The 17298-nt window shown below is 52.1% G+C and overlaps 1 protein-coding gene across 4 annotated transcripts in view; it reads left to right on the top strand.

Annotated features, from left to right (window-relative positions):
* The window catches only part of Nfatc1 (nuclear factor of activated T cells 1), a 113801-nt gene that overhangs the window by 12897 nt on the left and 83606 nt on the right, over positions 1 to 17298 (top strand). For all 4 annotated transcript variants that reach the window (XM_028872011.2, XM_028872013.2, XM_028872012.2 and 1 more), the window contains exon 2: positions 1407 to 2508. In XM_028872011.2, the coding sequence (XP_028727844.1) occupies positions 1407 to 2508 (1102 nt within the window). The remainder of the gene's footprint in view (positions 1 to 1406; positions 2509 to 17298) is intronic.

Raw genomic sequence — 17298 nt, 5'->3', positions numbered from 1 at the left:
TTAATCACTGTCCTCTCAGTGGATTCTGGACCGGGACCCTTGTCTGCCTCATAAAGAGGCTGCTCTGTTGCCAGAGGGATGGTAAGCTACCTTGGTGGTAGAAGACTGAAGTAAGCAATAGTGGAAACTTTCTATCCTACCTGAGGCCTGGCCTGCTCCTCCTTGAAAATTTCCTGAGGTTTGGCTGGTGCTCTGAGACCCCAGCCTTCCTGGAGTTTTCCCTTCTTGGTTTCTGAGCCAGGGATCAACAGAGAATGTCCTTGAGCACACTGTCGCCCAGCGGGGCACCGGAGCCTGGTGTGGAGCAAGGATTTCCTTGGGCTGATTTCCATTATTCAGAAACCTGGAGATGCTTGTCTCCAGACACACGTGAATGGCTCTGGGATGCTGAGAACCATTTCTGACGAGAAATCCAGAAGCAGGGCTTTCCTGTTAATTGTAATAATGATTTTTTAAAAAGTGTTTATCAAGATATAAATAGCACATAATGATTCTGAGATCCAGTTGTGCCTTAGAATCATGTTTTGTTTTAGAAGTTCTGGAAGGTAGATTTCTAGGTACTAGCCAGGCTCAGGGAGCCATAGAGCAACTTCAGCATTCACATTTTCATCCATCCTTCTGGGTGTGCTCTTTGCTTCCGAGTATACGGGCTGCTTGATAGTTATTTGCCAATAAAAACCTGTTTAAATGCCTGGACCCCTGTGTCTGAAGCATATACCTCCTTTGACCTATACATCTGTTGTTGCCCCTCCCTCCTTTCATAACCTATCCAGCCACTGTCCGTCCTTCTGTCCATCATCTGCCATGCACGCACCCATCTGTCCACCCATGAAATGAAATGAACACCTGGCTCGGAACTCAAACTCCTCCTGCCTTGCTCAGCCTCTGAAATGCTAGAACTACGGAAGCGCCTCACTGTGTCTGGCTCTGCAGACAGCCATGAACCAGTAGGCTAGAACATGGCTTCTACCGGTCAGAGGGATGGATAGATAAAAGTGCATGTTAGCTTGTGATGTATGCTGGAGAGAGGGAGCAGGGCCTGGGAGGGGAGAGGAGGTGGGGTGGGGGGTGGGGGACAAATTGGAGACGATAGCTCAGCTATTGGATTAGAATATGAAATCATTACAGTGTCTGGGGAATGCAGAGTTGACACAGAGAGGACAGTAAGGGACAGCTGTCTGGCATTTGGTGGGGGGACATCTGGCTGAGGAAGGCTGTTGTGCTAGAATCGAGTGAGGTCTGAAGTTAAGCAGGAGGCCTTGGGGCAGCCTGACCTCTGGACACTTCCGGAGGCTACTCCTGGGGCCTGGAGTCCTCAGGGGATGGCTCCAGGTCTTGGCTTCACTGTCTTTGTGAGTATGTACTTCTGACTCACTGGCCTCATCTTTTCTCTTCTTTTCTTCCAGAACACTACAGTTATGCATCCCCTAGCATCGCCTCAACTCTGCCCCTTCCCACACCACACACCTCCTTACCAGCACCATGCCATGACCTCCAGACATCCACCCCGGGCATCTCAGCTGTTCCTTCAGCAAATCATCCCTCGAGTTATGGAGGGGCTGTGGACAGTGGGCCCTCAGGGTACTTTCTGTCCTCTGGAAACACCCGACCCAATGGGGCCCCGACTCTGGAGAGTCCTCGAATTGAGATCACTTCCTACCTGGGCCTCCACCATGGCAGCAGCCAGTTTTTCCACGACGTGGAGGTAGAAGATGTTCTTCCCAGCTGCAAGCGGTCACCATCCACAGCCACCCTGCACCTGCCCAGCCTGGAAGCCTACAGAGACCCCTCCTGCCTGAGCCCAGCCAGCAGCCTGTCCTCAAGGAGCTGTAACTCTGAGGCCTCCTCTTATGAGTCCAACTACTCGTACCCATATGCATCCCCCCAGACCTCTCCATGGCAGTCCCCCTGTGTGTCTCCCAAGACCACGGACCCAGAGGAGGGCTTTCCCCGAGGCCTGGGTGCCTGTCACCTTCTGGGATCTCCAAGGCACTCCCCATCCACATCTCCCCGTGCAAGTGTCACCGAGGAGAGCTGGCTCGGAGCACGTGGCTCCCGGCCCACGTCCCCTTGCAACAAGCGCAAGTACAGTCTCAATGGCCGGCAGCCCTCCTGCTCACCTCACCACTCACCCACACCGTCCCCGCATGGCTCCCCTCGGGTCAGTGTGACCGAAGACACCTGGCTTGGTAACACCACCCAGTACACCAGCTCCGCCATCGTGGCAGCCATCAACGCCCTGACCACTGACAGCACTCTGGACCTGGGCGATGGCGTCCCTATCAAGTCTCGGAAGACAGCCCTGGAGCATGCACCCTCAGTGGCCCTCAAGGTAGAGCCAGCTGGGGAAGACCTGGGCACCACTCCGCCCACCTCTGACTTCCCACCCGAGGAGTTCGCCTTCCAGCACCTTCGGAAGGGTGCCTTTTGCGAGCAGTATCTGTCCGTGCCGCAGGCCCCATACCAGTGGGCGAAGCCCAAGTCTCTGTCCCCTACGTCATACATGAGGTAAGCAGTCTGTGACTGGGGTTGAGCTGTGTTTGGGGGGCGTACAGTAGGGATGTCGCTGGGGCAGAGACGTGCACTGCCCTGGCTTCTCTCTGGAGATAGCAGTATGCTGGTACACGTGGCACTGTCACCACCCGCTCTGTTTCTTCTGGTGGCAGCTTCCTCCATGCCCTCTCTGTCTGACAGTTCCTTTTCTAAGGACGCCTCCAACCAGATTAGGGGACCCCCAGGAGTGTTGCTTCACAGACGCTAATTTTTTGGAGGTCATGTTCACAGGTGCCAGGGGTCAGAGTTGCAGCCCATGGATTCTGGAGCTGTCGTAGTTCTGCTCAGGCTGAGGTGCCTCGCACATCACAGTTGTGTTTTTTCAATAAGCCCAGGGAGGCAGCCGTCCTCCTGTGTGTTCTGCCTGCGGGGTACCCACTTCCTCTCTCTGCCTTAATTGCTCTCGCCGTGCTGGGGCAGATGTGGAGCCCTCAGCTCCACGGTCCCCCAGAGCCGCCCGCTCACCAGTGTTCCACCACCAGCACAGCCAGCGCCTCCCAGGAGACCGGTACATGCTTGCTGGCAGCCTGCTAACAGGGAGCTCGCGCATGTGACAAAACTCGGGTCTTAAGTTGTTGGCTTTTCTTTCTAACAGGATGCAGGGCTGCTTGCGATTGCCCGGGCCCATTTCACCAGCTCCGTGCTTTTATCTGTCCCTAAGCAGCCTTCCCGACAGGTGTGCCACTTGGGACGCCTGGCAGGCTGCTTTCTGCTCCAGGGTTTTTACAGGAGGCGTGAAAACATCTCCTCGGGCCGCTGAAAGTACATGTGCCATCAGGGTCTGGCCTGCTTCTGTGAACTGAGGCACCTCGGATCCAGGGACCCACCCCGTAGCACAGGCTGTCTAAGACCTGGTACTTCTCCTTTACCTCCTTCCCAGCCCCTTCTCCTCAGGGCAGACTCGTGCCCACTTTGGGCATGACCACCTGATATTTGGTACCCTGCTCTCTAGTGACTGTGAGGCCACTAGCTCCAGAACTCAGCTGGGTTTTTTTTTTTTTTTTGGGGGGGGGGTTCCTTTTCATACAATGCAAGCTCATGGCCATGTGTTACTCCAGGAGACGGAGGGGCAGTCTGGGAGTCACTCCAGGAGACGGAGGGGCAGGCTGGGAGTCACTCCAGGAGACGGAGGGGCAGGCTGGGAGTCACTCCAGGAGACGGAGGGACAGGCTGGGAGTGGCACAGCCAAACCTTTCTATAAGTTGCATCAGAGGGCAGGTGTACAGGTTCTAAAGTGAGCCGGGCCTGTCCTGGGCACAGAGTGTGAGCTGAGGGCAGAGGGGTGGAACGGAGCTATTTCCTGTCTTGATGCACACAGGCCTGTCAGTCTGTCCCGTGTCCCTCCGTCTGTCCTGGGAACACAAAGGGCTGGCAGTTCAAGCCATATCATCAGAGCATGTCATGAACAAAATTTATCTAAAACACGGGAACCTAAAAATCCGTAAAGAACGGGTGTGCCTACCATACTCTCCTTACGACTTTCATTTAACTAAAACCAAGAGCATTTCAACACTGGCCCTCTCCGCTCACAGTCATCCGCGTGACAAGTTTGACTTGTGGTCCGTGGCCAGTGAAGGTCATTGTCCCTCATAGAGACTGAATGGAACTCCTGAGACCAAGGGCAGGGAAATGTTCTGAAATATAACTGGAGCCATAGCAGTAGGTTAAGATTCAGGTAAGCACGTGGGCGGCGTGCTGGGGCTGCCAGTGACAGGAACCGCGGGCTGGTGCCTTTTCTACCAGGCACATGCTCTCCCCAGCTCGGGGGCTGGAAGCCCGAGATGGATGTGTGTATGGTCAGCGGGCCCCTTCTGTGATTCTTTCTTGCCTTGCGTGTGGTACCATCTCCCACCGTGTTCCTCGCTCATTCCTGTATTCCTTCCTTTAAGTACCCCAGACCTGGATCTGGGCTCATGACACCAACTTGGTCACCTTTAATGGGCCTTTCTCCAAATCAGTCGCCCTCTGAGGTGCTGGGGACTAAGAGTCCAAGTTGGAACTTGGAGGACACAGATCAACAGTGACTGCCCATCTTACTTTTTCAGGGAAATAGCACAATGTCTCCAAACATGAAATCTGTCCCCATTTTCTATTTTTTTTGGTTCTTCTCAGAGGTGCCCACAGCAAGTTGGGTATTTCTGGTGGCCCACAGCTGGCTGCCTGCCTATCCCAGCCTGCTAGTGGCACAGGCCCTGGAAAGGTAGCTGGTTTTTTCCTCTACTTAGGAGCATTGACAGGGGCCTGGTGGTCTGTGATCCTATGGTCTTTATCTCGCGGTCTCAGAGCCCCTGGGGTGGCTGTGATGCCATGACATTCCTGTGAGCTAACACAAACAAACACCACCCCATCCTGGGGCCTGAAGTTCACCTTTTCCCACTGTTTTGGTTCACCTCGAAATATGTTTCCTGGTCCCTTTGAATGGATTTCCATAAACTCACTAATGGCTGCTCCAGGCAGCTGGAAGCTCTCGTGGAGATGAAATGTGGAATGGCTTGACCACCACCATGAAGAAGCCAGACTCCCTCCCCACAGACACTCTTAGTGGACAAGCACAAGGCAGCAGGGACCTGGATGTGCCCCTGAAAGGCTCTATCCCCACAGGCCCCCTAGATTTGGTCTGGAGAGTCTCCCAGTGTGAATCCACCTCCTGCCCTATCTTGGGTGTAGTGCCTCCTGAGTCCTTTCAATTCCATCTGGGGATCTTGTTTGTTCTTTTTGTGGTGTCCACTCCCTCTCCTGTTCAGGGTGCTCCAGTCAGTTCCATGGGAATAGATCAAAGAATGACGTGGAATTCTTGGTACAACTGAAGAAGTTACGTTTGTGAAGCTAATAATGATGGCTCGGCTTTCATGGTTCTAGACACAGGCTCTAAGTGGATGCTGCTATAGGAAATTGGCACAGAAGCTGTGGTACCTTATTTGAGCCTCACTGGTGGCAACAGCAGGGGCAGATGCCTTCAGTGCAGGTGGAGTCCGGCACCTTTGATGTTGCTGCTAGCTAGGAGCAGGCGGCGAGTGGCCGCGTGGAACAGGTGGACACCAGAGTGCCTGTGTCTGGAGATGCCAGTTCTCCTTAGGTTGTTCCTAAATGTAGTTTTCAGATTGTGGCCCTTAGGGGATTGTGGGTAGTGGATGTACGTGTGCATACTCCCCCCTCCCCCGTGTGCTCATGCATGCACATGTGGAGGTCATAGGTCAGCTTTGGATGTCCTCTGTTGCTCTCCACACTTATCTATCTATCTATCTATCTATCTATCTATCTATCTATCTATCTATCTATCTATCTAGTCTTGAGGCAATGTCTCTCATGAAATCTGAAGCACACCAACCTGGCTAGGCTGGTGGGCGGACGAGCCTCAAGGATTCACCCGCTTCCCCTCTCCCAGTGCTGTGGTTACAGATGTGTGCCACTGCACCCAGCTGTTATGTGAGCACTGGCGATCCCAGCTCAGGTTCTCACGTTTACGTCAACAGCAGGCACCTCACTGACATGCTGTCTCCATGTCTCCACAGCCGTTTGAAAGGACTTTTGCATTTGCCCAAAGGGACTAAAGTTTAAACAACTGTTCGTCTACCCATTCCATCCTGAGCCGAACTTCACGGCATACCCGTGCTGTGTGTCACAGCTGGGGTCAGCTCTGCATTGGAGTGTTTTCTTCCCTTCTAGGACAGGCTCCTGGGAAGCGTCTTACTGTCCTGACGTCCTCAGCCAGCATGATCTCTGGACTTGCCTATAGAAAGGCAAAGTTACATGACGCATTCAGATAAGAAGGAACTGGTTTGGGGCCAGCGGAAGCGTTTTAACTAAGTGTGGGGGCAGCATCAGGGGCAGGCTTGCTGAGTTAGGTTGTGAACCCCGGGGGGCCATTGCTTTCTGAAGAACAGCATTCCCAAGGGGCGGGGCAGGCTTGGCAAGGCTTTGACCCAGGGAGCCGGCTCTGTTGAGATGATAAGAAATGGATACTATGTTCAAATCAGTCCGTGTCAGACCTTGTTTCTTTCAGGCTTTGGCTGTGATGTTGGACGCCTTGATGATAGTGGTGGCTTTGATGATAGGCACAAGTGTTAGCTTCAAAAGGTCCAGCAAGTCCTCTTGCGTCTGAGGTTATCGGAGTAGCTCAGAGTTTATCCTAAGTGGGAATAAGATTAAATACGCCTGTAAATGTTCACAATAAACCCAGGTCTTATCTTTCTCCACACTTGCCCTACTGCTCTTCTCAGGGGATTTTCACTTGGGGTAGCTGTTCTGTGAATCCAGTATCCTTGTAGCCCAGGGAAGGCACAATGTCTGTGACGGTTGTCCTGGCTCCTGTGGGTCCTCAGGTCCTTGGGGGTGATGGCCCACCTCAGGGCTATGGTAGCCAAATTGGCCTGTTCATATCTGTGACATCTGCCAGGAACATCCAAGTCTCTGGGCTCTGAGAGGCTCTGAGAGGCTCATTGGACCCATGATGATTGTAGATTGGTTGCAAGCTGGAGTCTGGGAAGGCCCTGGCTTTCTTTAGAGCACAGAAGGGTGAATGAATTGGTGGCCACAGGGAGCAGAATCTTCCCAATGGACTTGGCTGTGCCGTGGTGGACTTAGTGGCATTTGCATCTCCTTGGGAGATTGTTCTGTGAATAATAAAGCAGTTCACAGCCATTCCCAACCCCCTGTCCATATACGTCCCAGCACCCTATCTATATAAATTCCGGTATTACGCTATAGGATTATCAATACTCTTTCTATAGGATTCCTAGTACCTTGCCATAGGGTTTGACATCCAATGCCTAGTGCCGTGTCTCTTGAGGGCCACCCCTTTCTAGGGGGAAACTTGGTGCCATGTTGTTTCCCAGCAGTCCTTTCTGCATCTTGGTGGTGGAAGCATCTCAGCTCTTGTTTTAGGGCCACCCTCCTAGGTGCCATGAGTGCTGACTCCCCCGTTTCTCCCGACAGCTCTCACCAGTGTGCAGTGTTCACAGTTGGGGACTGAGTGAAACTGAGTCACTGGCTGGGAAAACTTAAGTGATTGGTGCTGGGGGCTCACAGAGGCTGCATTCCCCTGTGCTGGCGGGAGCATCGGAAAAGCTCTACCCAGCAGAGCCAGCCTCACCCAGCAAGGGACACACACAGACAGGCAGAGACTCTGGTGGAGACAGGCGAGGCTGCCACGGGCTGTGGATCCATGGACATGCACTTTGTGTTCTCAAGAGCTATCTGCTGTTTGTTCTTGGTTTCGGGATTGGCCTTTGATATCCCTGCCCCAGGTCCAGGAGCACACCACCAGTCTCACGGGACGGGGGGTGGGGTGGGGATGGGGCGGCTGTCACACCCATCTTCCTACTATGCCACAGACCCTGGATGTCTCTGAGGCCTTGGAGAAGGAGGAGGGAGGGCTGGGATGAGACTGGGAAGAAGTCTCGGTCACCCTGTCCCCATCTTAGGGGCCTTTGCAGATAGAGAAGCAGTGGCCTGTGTCAGGTCTCCACACAGCCACCTCATCCCTGACAAAAACCCAACGAGGTCCCTTACTAATGTTCCCAGATGATAACTGATGAAGCCAGGACAAACACTCAAGATGAGCTGATCCTGAAGCCTGTACCCCAAATGCTACCTCTGTGATGCCCCTGACTCTAAGTTGCTCCATGGAGTCGCCCTCCCATGAGCCCTATGGAATCCTGGGAGGATGTAGGGGCTCCAGGGCAGGAGTGAACCCAGGCCTCCTTGGGGAGAGCCAGAGCCCAAGAACTCACTGGCCCTAGAGAATGGGACTGCCTTCTAGGGCCTTTGGGGTTATGGGCAGAGCACTTGAGACCTGGGAGCTGTATGTGGAATTCTCTGTTCGCTCCTCCAGTGCCTCTCCAGTGGCACAGGGTGCCTGAGATGTCGGACTCCTGTTCCTGGTGTCAGTTCACAGTTTGATACAGGCCTTGCCTCATTTACTTCTGCCTGGAAACTTAGCCTGATGTTTCTGCTAGGACTTTCAAGGAGGCTGTGGACATGAAGCTCCGTCGGTCAGTATGGGGCATGTTGGCCTTTGATTTTCCTTTGAGCGTTCTGTGAAGAAAGGGGAACTCATGTACTTCCGCATTCTTGAGGAAAATAAGATGACACTAATCTTTGAGGCTTGGAGCTCAGGCCTTTTTTTTTTTCTCCAGTTTTTTGGTTTTTGAGAGAGGGTTTCCTAGCTGTCCTGGAACTCACTTTGTAGGCCAAGCAGGTCTCAAACTCACAGAGATCTACCTGTCTCTGCCTCTCAAGTGCTGGGATTAAAGGTGTGTACCACCACCACACAGCTGAGTTCAGGCTTTCTAAGTACGACCATCTGGATCTTAACTGTTGCCGGTCTCAGAATAATAAAAATGTAACTTCATGTCCCTGGGAGGGAGCGTAGGCCGTACCTGGTCTTGGTTGTCCCCACTCAGGTCTAGGAGTGTTCTGGCGCTGAAGCCTTCACCAGTCTCGAATTTTAAGACTTCTCCAACTGCCAAAACCCTGGCTGGGAGGAAGTGTCCAAGGCCACACGCATCAGTGAGCACAGATGAAACAGTCCGATTTCTGCTCACATGTTCTCGCCTGAGACAAGTTGTGGGCAGTCACTGTTAGTCTGTTGGGGCTGCCTGTGGGACAGTGTCTCTGCCTAGGGATGAGACCCAGGTGGGGGATAAATGCTCACTTCTAATATACAACTCTTAGCTGCAAAACAGTGAGGCTTAGTGTGTGTGTGTGTGTGTGTCTGTGTGTGTGTGTGTCTGTGTGTGTGTGTGTGTGTGTGTGTGTGTCTGTCTGTCTGTCTGTCTGTGCGTCGGTGTCTGTGTATATGTGTGTGGTGTGTGTGTGTGTGTCTGTGTATTGTGTGTGGTATGAGAGTGTGCAGTGTGCAGTGTGTGTATGGTGTGTGTCTGTGTGTGTATGGTGTGAGTGTCTGTGTGTGTGTGGTGTTAGAGTGTGTGGTGTGAGTGTGTGTGTTTATTGTGGGTATGTGTGTGTGTGTGTGTGAGAGAGAGAGAGAGAGAGAGAGAGAGAGAGAGAGAGAGAGAGAGAGAGAGAGACCAGAGGACACCCTCAGCTATCACTCCTCGGACTCCAGCCACCACCACTATTTTCTTTTTCTTTTCTCTCTTTTTAAGAAAGGGGGTCTCTTATTTGCCTGGAGCTTGCCAAGCAGGCTAGGCTAGCTGGCCACTGAGCCCCCGGGACTCACCTGTCTCTGCCATCATAGCCAGCACCTGGCTCCCCTCCCCCCAGCCTCCAGAATGTGGGATCTGGGGATTAAACTCAGGTCCTGTACGTGCGAAGCATGCACTTGACTGACAGCTAGCTCCACAGCCCTCTCTTTGTCTTTTTATAATCTATTCTGAAGTCTCTCCTGGTGGCAGGACTGTGACATGTCGGGAGCCATGCAGCCTAGTCTCGGATCGGCATTGTTGTACTTGGAAGAGTAGCCAGGGAAGCTCCATCTGCTGCAGAATTCTCAGAAGGCTTTACCACATCCCCTGAAGTCCCATCTACAAGGGACTATTATAGCCCTTTGCCAGGTGAAGCACCTATAAGGGGAAGGGAGGGCAAGCCTGCCGTGATAGCGTAGGCATGGTGTGTGGACACCACACCTGGCCAGTGTTGCAGGTGCAAGTGTCCCAGCCCCATTGGAAGGTGTCCATTGGGACGTGATGATCGTGTGCACGTGTTCTTCAGATACAAACATTGCCAGGAGGTTCGGCATAGGAGTGGCCATGCACCTTTGGCCCTGCCATCGGCAGCCCGGCATAGGCTGGCTGCCCAGCTCGGCCCCTGCTCTATGGGCTGCTGCTTCCAGAAAATCCACTCAGGTCCACCAGGATGAGCAGGGTGCAAATGCCTAGCTCACCCATACAGGTGAAGAATGCGGCCGTGTGTGTCCAAAGCCCCAGGTAGTAACTTGCTATGACAACCTTGTTTTTGCTGGAACCAGAACTCTGGAACCAAGGAGCCCTGGGCAGCCGGTGGCACTAATGGCCTAGGATCTCTAAGTTAGGGACAGAGTCGTGACACCTTGTGTGGGTGTCCGACTACAGGTGCTGATTCTGCAGGAGGCAGAAGTTCTGTGGTATGTCTAGGTCCTCCAGCCTTGGGTCCAGACTGTTCCGTGTCTCGTGATGACTGAAGGATTTGGCCTTGTGACAGCTCAGAGTGTCGTGACTGAAGTGACAGCGGCACTTGCTTTAACTGACCATAAATGACAGTGGCTTCCCTGCGGGCTGGTGCCCTATTGAACAGACTGAGCCAGCTTTCAGAATTTGACCAGCCACCATTTCAGCATCACTCGGAAACCACGTTGTAGGAAGTAGCAGAAGTGTCCCGTGACCTGCCTGTCCTCCATCCTGTGTTCTTACGTCCTGCTCGAGTTATTGTGTTAGTTTGTTTTGATTTTCATTTTTCATAAGTCACTCATGGCAGGTGTGGTCTAAGGCATTCTCATTATTGAATCATCGGGGATGTGAGTGCGGATCAGCTGCAGCTGCTAGGAGCCGCTCGGCGGCTAGAGAAAGGCATGGCGTGGAAGAGGAAGGTGGGTGCCCCAGAGAAATGCAGGGTATGCAGAAGTTGGGCCTGCTCCAGGCCGAGGGAGCAGGAAAGGCCGCACCGTTCCTTTCCCACAGAAATCCTCCTGGGAAATATCCTCCATCTGTCCTTCCTTCTTACTTTGTTCTCTGTTTTCTAGTTTGAAACAGGTGGACAGGGCAGAGACCCTTCCAGAGCCTGGCCAGAAACCCAGGAGCCCAGGTCTCATGGTGCTTCGAGATTCAGCCTGGCTCATGAGTTCTGCCCTCCACCCACCCAGTTACCGGGTGGCAAGAGTTATGTGGACAATGATGGGATCCCAAGCCTTAGAGGGCAATTCTTGAGCTTCCGATGCACAGGAGGAGGCTCATGGGATGCCCTGGGGTCAGAGAGGTCTGGGGTTGAAGGGCAGGGTGTCAAAAAAAAATTGTTTCTTTGGAGACACTCCTCCACACGTTCATTGGTGAGATCTCAGGAAGCAGCCAATGTATAGAGTCTGTGAATCTGCAGTTTTAACACTTACATGTAGACCAGGATGCACACACACCTGCATGCATATACTCACACGCCTACTGTCTATATCCTGCAAGGTGCAGATCTGTGACTCTGACTTGGTCTCCTGAGCCAGGCATATATTTGCTTTCTGTTACAGGGGCTACCTGTCTACCAGGCTCTGCCCACGTCCTAGGCAAGAGTCCCTAGGATTTCCTGTCCTGTGCCCCAACTACTGGACCAGCATAGGGACTAGGGTGGGTGGAGCACAGAATGAGTGGAACACTCATCCTGAGTTATTGCTCTTAGGCTGCATTAAGTCCTAGAGAGCAGGGAGAGCCATCCTGGTGGAGGCTGGACCATAAATGGTGGAGGCAGGCAGAGGGCAGCTCCTTTATTCCAAGCCCAGCTCTCAGGAAGGAAGTCAGGGATTGGGCCATTTTCCTTCCCTATTCCTGCTTACACCTGGGGTTGGGTCCCACACTGAGTACCTGTCCCCCACTTGGGTGTAGAGAGGAGCCACTTTTTAGTGGCATGCCCAGGACACTAGTCCAATAATAATAGGATGGCTGGTCAGCAGTCTCCAGCCAGGACAGTGGTGTTCAGAGTCCTTAAACTATTTCAAAGTGTCCTGGTTAATAAGGTCTCACTCCTGCCTTCGCCCTTTCCAATTTAAGAGGAAACATTTTGCTAAGGGTTTGGCTGTTGGGGCTTGGGGTCCCTGAGGCCCTCCCAGCTTGTTTTGGGAAAAGTAGGAACCTGGGAACCTGTTCAGACAGCCAGGAACCCTGTCAGCGACGACACTCATGTTCAGGTAGAGTGAGGAAGGTATAACCCACACATCTGCTCCCCATCAGACCATCCTTAGGCCGTCCATTTTGTCGGTCTGAGGTGGCCACCGGGGCTTTTTCTGTCCAGGCACTGGGTTAACCTCTAGGAAGGCCAGCCCCTCTTGGGTGAGGCAAGTTTTCCCAGGCCAAGAGTCCTGTGGTCAGGGGGCCGTGGCCCAGATGTGTGTTCTCACCAGTGTTGCTGGGTGGTCCTGGGCTTGGCCTTGGATGGATGGACAGATGGAGCCCTTGAGGCCCAGGCTTTGCAGAGCCAGCCAATAAGTGCATTGAGAGCCTTCAGCAGCCCTTTCCCCTCCCCATCCTTCCCCCTCCCTCCTTCCCTGCCTCCCTCCCTCCCTTCCTTCCCATTGTCTCCCTCCTTCACCATTTTCTCCTTCTCTCCCCACTCACTCCCCACCCCTTTCCTCCTGACTCTCTCTTTTTTCTTCTTAATTAGAGGAAGGACTTTGGCTGCTGCCCCTGTTAGAAAGGTGAAATTCTCATTTCCCTTTAACTCGCTTCCATTTTCCTCCCCATGGGCAGACTTTAGGCTTAGATGAGCTTCATGGATTTTAGGATGACGGAAGCATAGAAAGAAAGCCTTCACATTTTCCCTCTAAGACATGCACACGAGGCGCTTTTAACTATGGAAGATTCAGAATTGAAAGGACTTTTTTTTTTTTTTACCCAAACTATTTAAGCAAAACTGTGCCCCCTCTGGGTTCTGATACCCAGGAATTATTCTGAAGTTCGTTTGCTCTTGTACCTGTAGCTGGGATGACTTTCCTGGACAGACCACTGAGGAACACAGCACGAGGACCTGACTTGGGCTCTCAGTAGGCACGTAAAGCTGGACGTAGTGGGAACCCATCCTTCCTCTCAGCATGCCTAGAGTAAAGTGAGGTACAGAGTGGCTGCTCTTAAGAAGGTCGTGGGCTGCCATATGCAGCAGGGAACCACCAGTGAGACCCTGTCTCAAGTAAGGAGGAAGCCGATAACCAGCCCCTGAGGCTGTCTTCACACGCTAGCGCATACACAAAACTAGGTCCATTACTGTGTGATCTGTTTTCTGTTTTGTTTGTTTTGTTTTTCCAAAACAGTGTCTCTCTGTGTAGCCCTGGCTGTCCTGGAACTCACTCTGTAGACCAGGCTGGCCTCAAACTCAGAGATCCTCCTGCCTCTCCCTCCCGTGTGCTGAGATTAAAGGCGTGCGCCACCACCACCCAGCTGCCATTACTGTGTAATTAAAACAAAAATATGCACAATAAAAAGAACCACTTATCACTTATCATGTAACTTAGTCTGCCATGCTGGTCATTTTCAGCTCCAGCTCTCCAAATCTGCCCTTCGCAAGTCTCAAGTCTTTCGCTTTCCAATGCAAGACATTTTAAGTCTAGAGCCCCAGCACGGAGGTTCCTGGCTCTGTCTTTCACCCTGCCATGCCTGGCCCTATCATTCTGAACACCTCTGGGCTTCTCAAAGCTTCATCTGTACATGTTTTAATGTGTGCGAGACAGGAATTCAACCTTCAAAACTGATGATACCATTGACTCACCTAGAAACTCACATAAAATAAGCCGTGATCTCAGGCCAGTGTTCACGGCTCCCTAATTTGGAATTTTTTTAGCAGCTGTCGGTTTGGGGTGGATCCTTTCTCCATTCAGCATTCCCTCCCTCCCTCACATCTACACATTTTGCTTTCCTCTCCTTTTTCTTCCTGACAGAAGTTGCTCTGGACGCCCCCCCCCCCCATATGGATCTTGCTGAAAGTGTCACTTGGCTCTTGTGTCTGTCAGATCGGTGTGGACCCTAGGGCCCTCTGGATTTGGATTCTCTGGTAGCCCAGTGGCCTTTGCATGTCTGTGGGGGCAGATGCCTACGTCCCTCCATGGTAGCTCAGGCATTCAGTGACTGTTTTAACCCACTTACCCTTTCCACCACCTCCCACACAAGGTGGCCATGAGGCCATGCCCCGGGCCCTCCTCAGAGGTAGCTTAGGCGTCTGAAAGGGAGAGGAAACGACGTGACACTTTGAGTCACTAGCTGTCATCTGCCCAGCCTCGGCTTTGAGCTCTGGTTCGAGCAACATCTGTGCTTCTTGGGCAGCACTTCTGAGTTCCCTGGAACGTTGTCTTAGGAGAAATGGGAAAGGCAGCACTCAGAACAAACACAAAGCTTTCTCTTCGAAAATTCTTTCAAAAAAGCCTGTACCCACAGGTACTTTCTGAGTGCTCTGATGAAGCCCATGTTGGTTCCAGTCAAGGGATGTGCTGTGTGACAGACAGGGTTCGGAGCTGGGATCTGAGAGAGACTTGTGTGCCACCGAGCAGTCTAGCTGAGCTGGATGAGGTGTTGATGAGGGGTGTGTAGAAGGTCTGCATGGAGGGGAGATGATACTGGAACCCCCAGTGGCCAGTTGGAGAGATGAGCGCCCCAAAGAGCCTAATGGTCCTTACGCACCAGCCTCAGATGCTCAGAGACAGTGGAGCTGGGAACTGTGGACCTCGTACAGACAGGAGCCAGGGACTGTGAGCCTACTTGGGCCTCAGGTTTGTGATCTCGTATGGAGTTGGTCTCGGTGCTGTGACCTGTGTGCCAACAGCATTTTCATGCTTCCTGTCAGTGGGAGGCGGAGCCCTTTCTCATGGGAACAGTGATTCAAAACAGGAGAGCTGGTGGCTTCTCCCTGCGCTACGCCCACATACCAAGCACTGTGGAAGATCTGACTCGCCCCGTTATCAGGGGAAGCTGCCCATCATTCCCACGCAGCCTATCGCTCCATCCCTCCTCCCCCAGCATGGAGGCTACATTAGCCATTGTCCCTTCAGACCCTACAGCTGGAAGCCATACTGCTTTGTGACCCAAGGCCCTCAGCACCCCAGAATCAAGGAAAAGCTACACACACACACACACACACACACACACACACACACACACACACACACACAATTTCTTGCAAGCATTCAGAAAAAAAAAATCTAAATTTATTCAAAGCCACTGAATGTTTGCTTTGAACAGGCTGAGAGGAGCAATGGATGCTTGATTTGGGGTCTGTGGGATAAAGAGGTCGAGCCCCAGCTCTGTGAGCCTAGCATAGTCTAGCCAGCAACATGGCCCAGCCACAGGCTGCTCACCTCTGATCTGCTCATGCTTTATCCTGTAATGTGTTTCTTTTCATTGTCATTGCATATTTATTTAGTCATTTGTGGGTGTGTCATAGTGCACACGGGGAGGACAGAGGACACCTTGCAGGAGTACATTTTCATCTTCCACCATGGGGGCCCCAGGGATCAAAGTCAGGTCTTCGGACTCAGCAGCAAGTGCCCTCAGCCACCGTGGCATCTCTCTGCTGCTTAATTTGATTTTTTTTTTTTTTTGCAGATTTATTTTATTACTTTTGTGTGTGTGCGTGTGCGTGTGTGCGTGTGTGCGTGTGTGTGTGTGTGTGTGTGTGTGTGTGTGTGTGTGTGTGTGTGTGTGCATATGAGTGCTAATGCCTGCAAAGGCTAGAGGTGGTCATGAGCAGTCTGACATGGAAGCTGGAAATCGAACTCGGATCCTTTGGGAGAGCAGCCAGTACTCTTAACCATTGAACCATCTCTTCAGTCCTGGCACTGTGTCTCAGAATGTTTGTCTGTCCTGTGGAGTTAGCAAGGCCTGGCCTTCCCTCTGTGGCATCATGACATTGTTCATCACAAATGGCAGTTTTAGAACAGAGAAGGTGCCAGGCCCACGGTAACTGACAGTGGATGTCCCAGCGTGGCCAGCCTCTGTTGGGGTGGAGGTTAAGCTGTGGGAAGTGTCCCGAGGCCCCAGAAGATCTTCAGTAAGACACAAGGCCAAAAAGGAAGCAGATGGTTAGGGGCCAGGTATTCCCAGGAGTTTTACTTCTGGTGGGTCAGAAGTATGTTTTCACTCAGATTTATTCTTTACATACCACCCACTGCTTTCTGCTTCGAAGTCAAGGGTTGTATAGAGGGGCAGACAGCAGCACATCAAACCGTTCTTGGGGGACACTTCTGAAAATGAGTGAAATATGTCAGGCTGATGTTACAACGAGTTGGGGCTGGGGTGGGGAGACTCCCTTATATCCCAGGAGAGTGTGAGGCTAATGCCTCAGGAACCCCCAAAATGCTGACCCTGTGTTCAGGATGGGGCAAAGATACAGTCCCTGATTTAATTGTGTGGACATCAAGTCAATGGCATTTATGTTAGCCATAGACTGGGTAGTAACCAAAGTCCAGCTGCACAGTAATATTTGTGTAATAAAATGTGGTGTGGAGATTAAACCACTTTTTATCAATGCAGTCGGATAATCAAAAATTTGATTTTTCTTTAAAAAAAAAAGTCAGGATACAAAATTATATGTTTTGTGAAGACAGATCCCTTTTATGTAAAATGCTTGCATATCCACACCCATTTATTTAGACAGTGTCTCTGGATCATTGGTGTATGATACAAGATTTTCAAGTGTGCAAGTAACTTCAGATGACTTCATTTGTACAAGTTGAGGGCTCTCGGGGCCCTGCCTAGCCGGCTGTTCCCGGGGTTGCATTGAGCGTGACTTTCAAACGGGGTAGAACTGAACTGAGGATGTGTACAGAGTTTTGGGTCAGTCCCGAGTGCACATCTGTAGCAGGCAATCGCAGCCCCTGCATCAGATGTCAGAGACCCCGTGGGCAGCAGAATCACGGTGACATCTGCAGTTCCGACCCCAGGAGGGCGGCCGTGGACAAATGGTATTCAGCCAGCTTCCTCCTCCAGCCTGGTCCCCATCTCTGATTCGAGATGCAGTCAGTCCTGTGGGGTTTGAGAGATGTCTGATTTATGGTGAAAATTTCCAACCAGAGTTGATGGTCTTAAATGTGTAAGTCACCCTTCACCCTGCCCCTTTTCACAATTC

This window comes from Peromyscus leucopus, chromosome 19, assembly GCF_004664715.2.
Source record: "Peromyscus leucopus breed LL Stock chromosome 19, UCI_PerLeu_2.1, whole genome shotgun sequence".
Lineage (NCBI taxonomy): Eukaryota > Metazoa > Chordata > Mammalia > Rodentia > Cricetidae > Peromyscus > Peromyscus leucopus.
The sequence above is the reverse complement of the archived record's forward strand: the minus strand, read 5'-3'. Positions and strand labels throughout refer to the sequence as shown.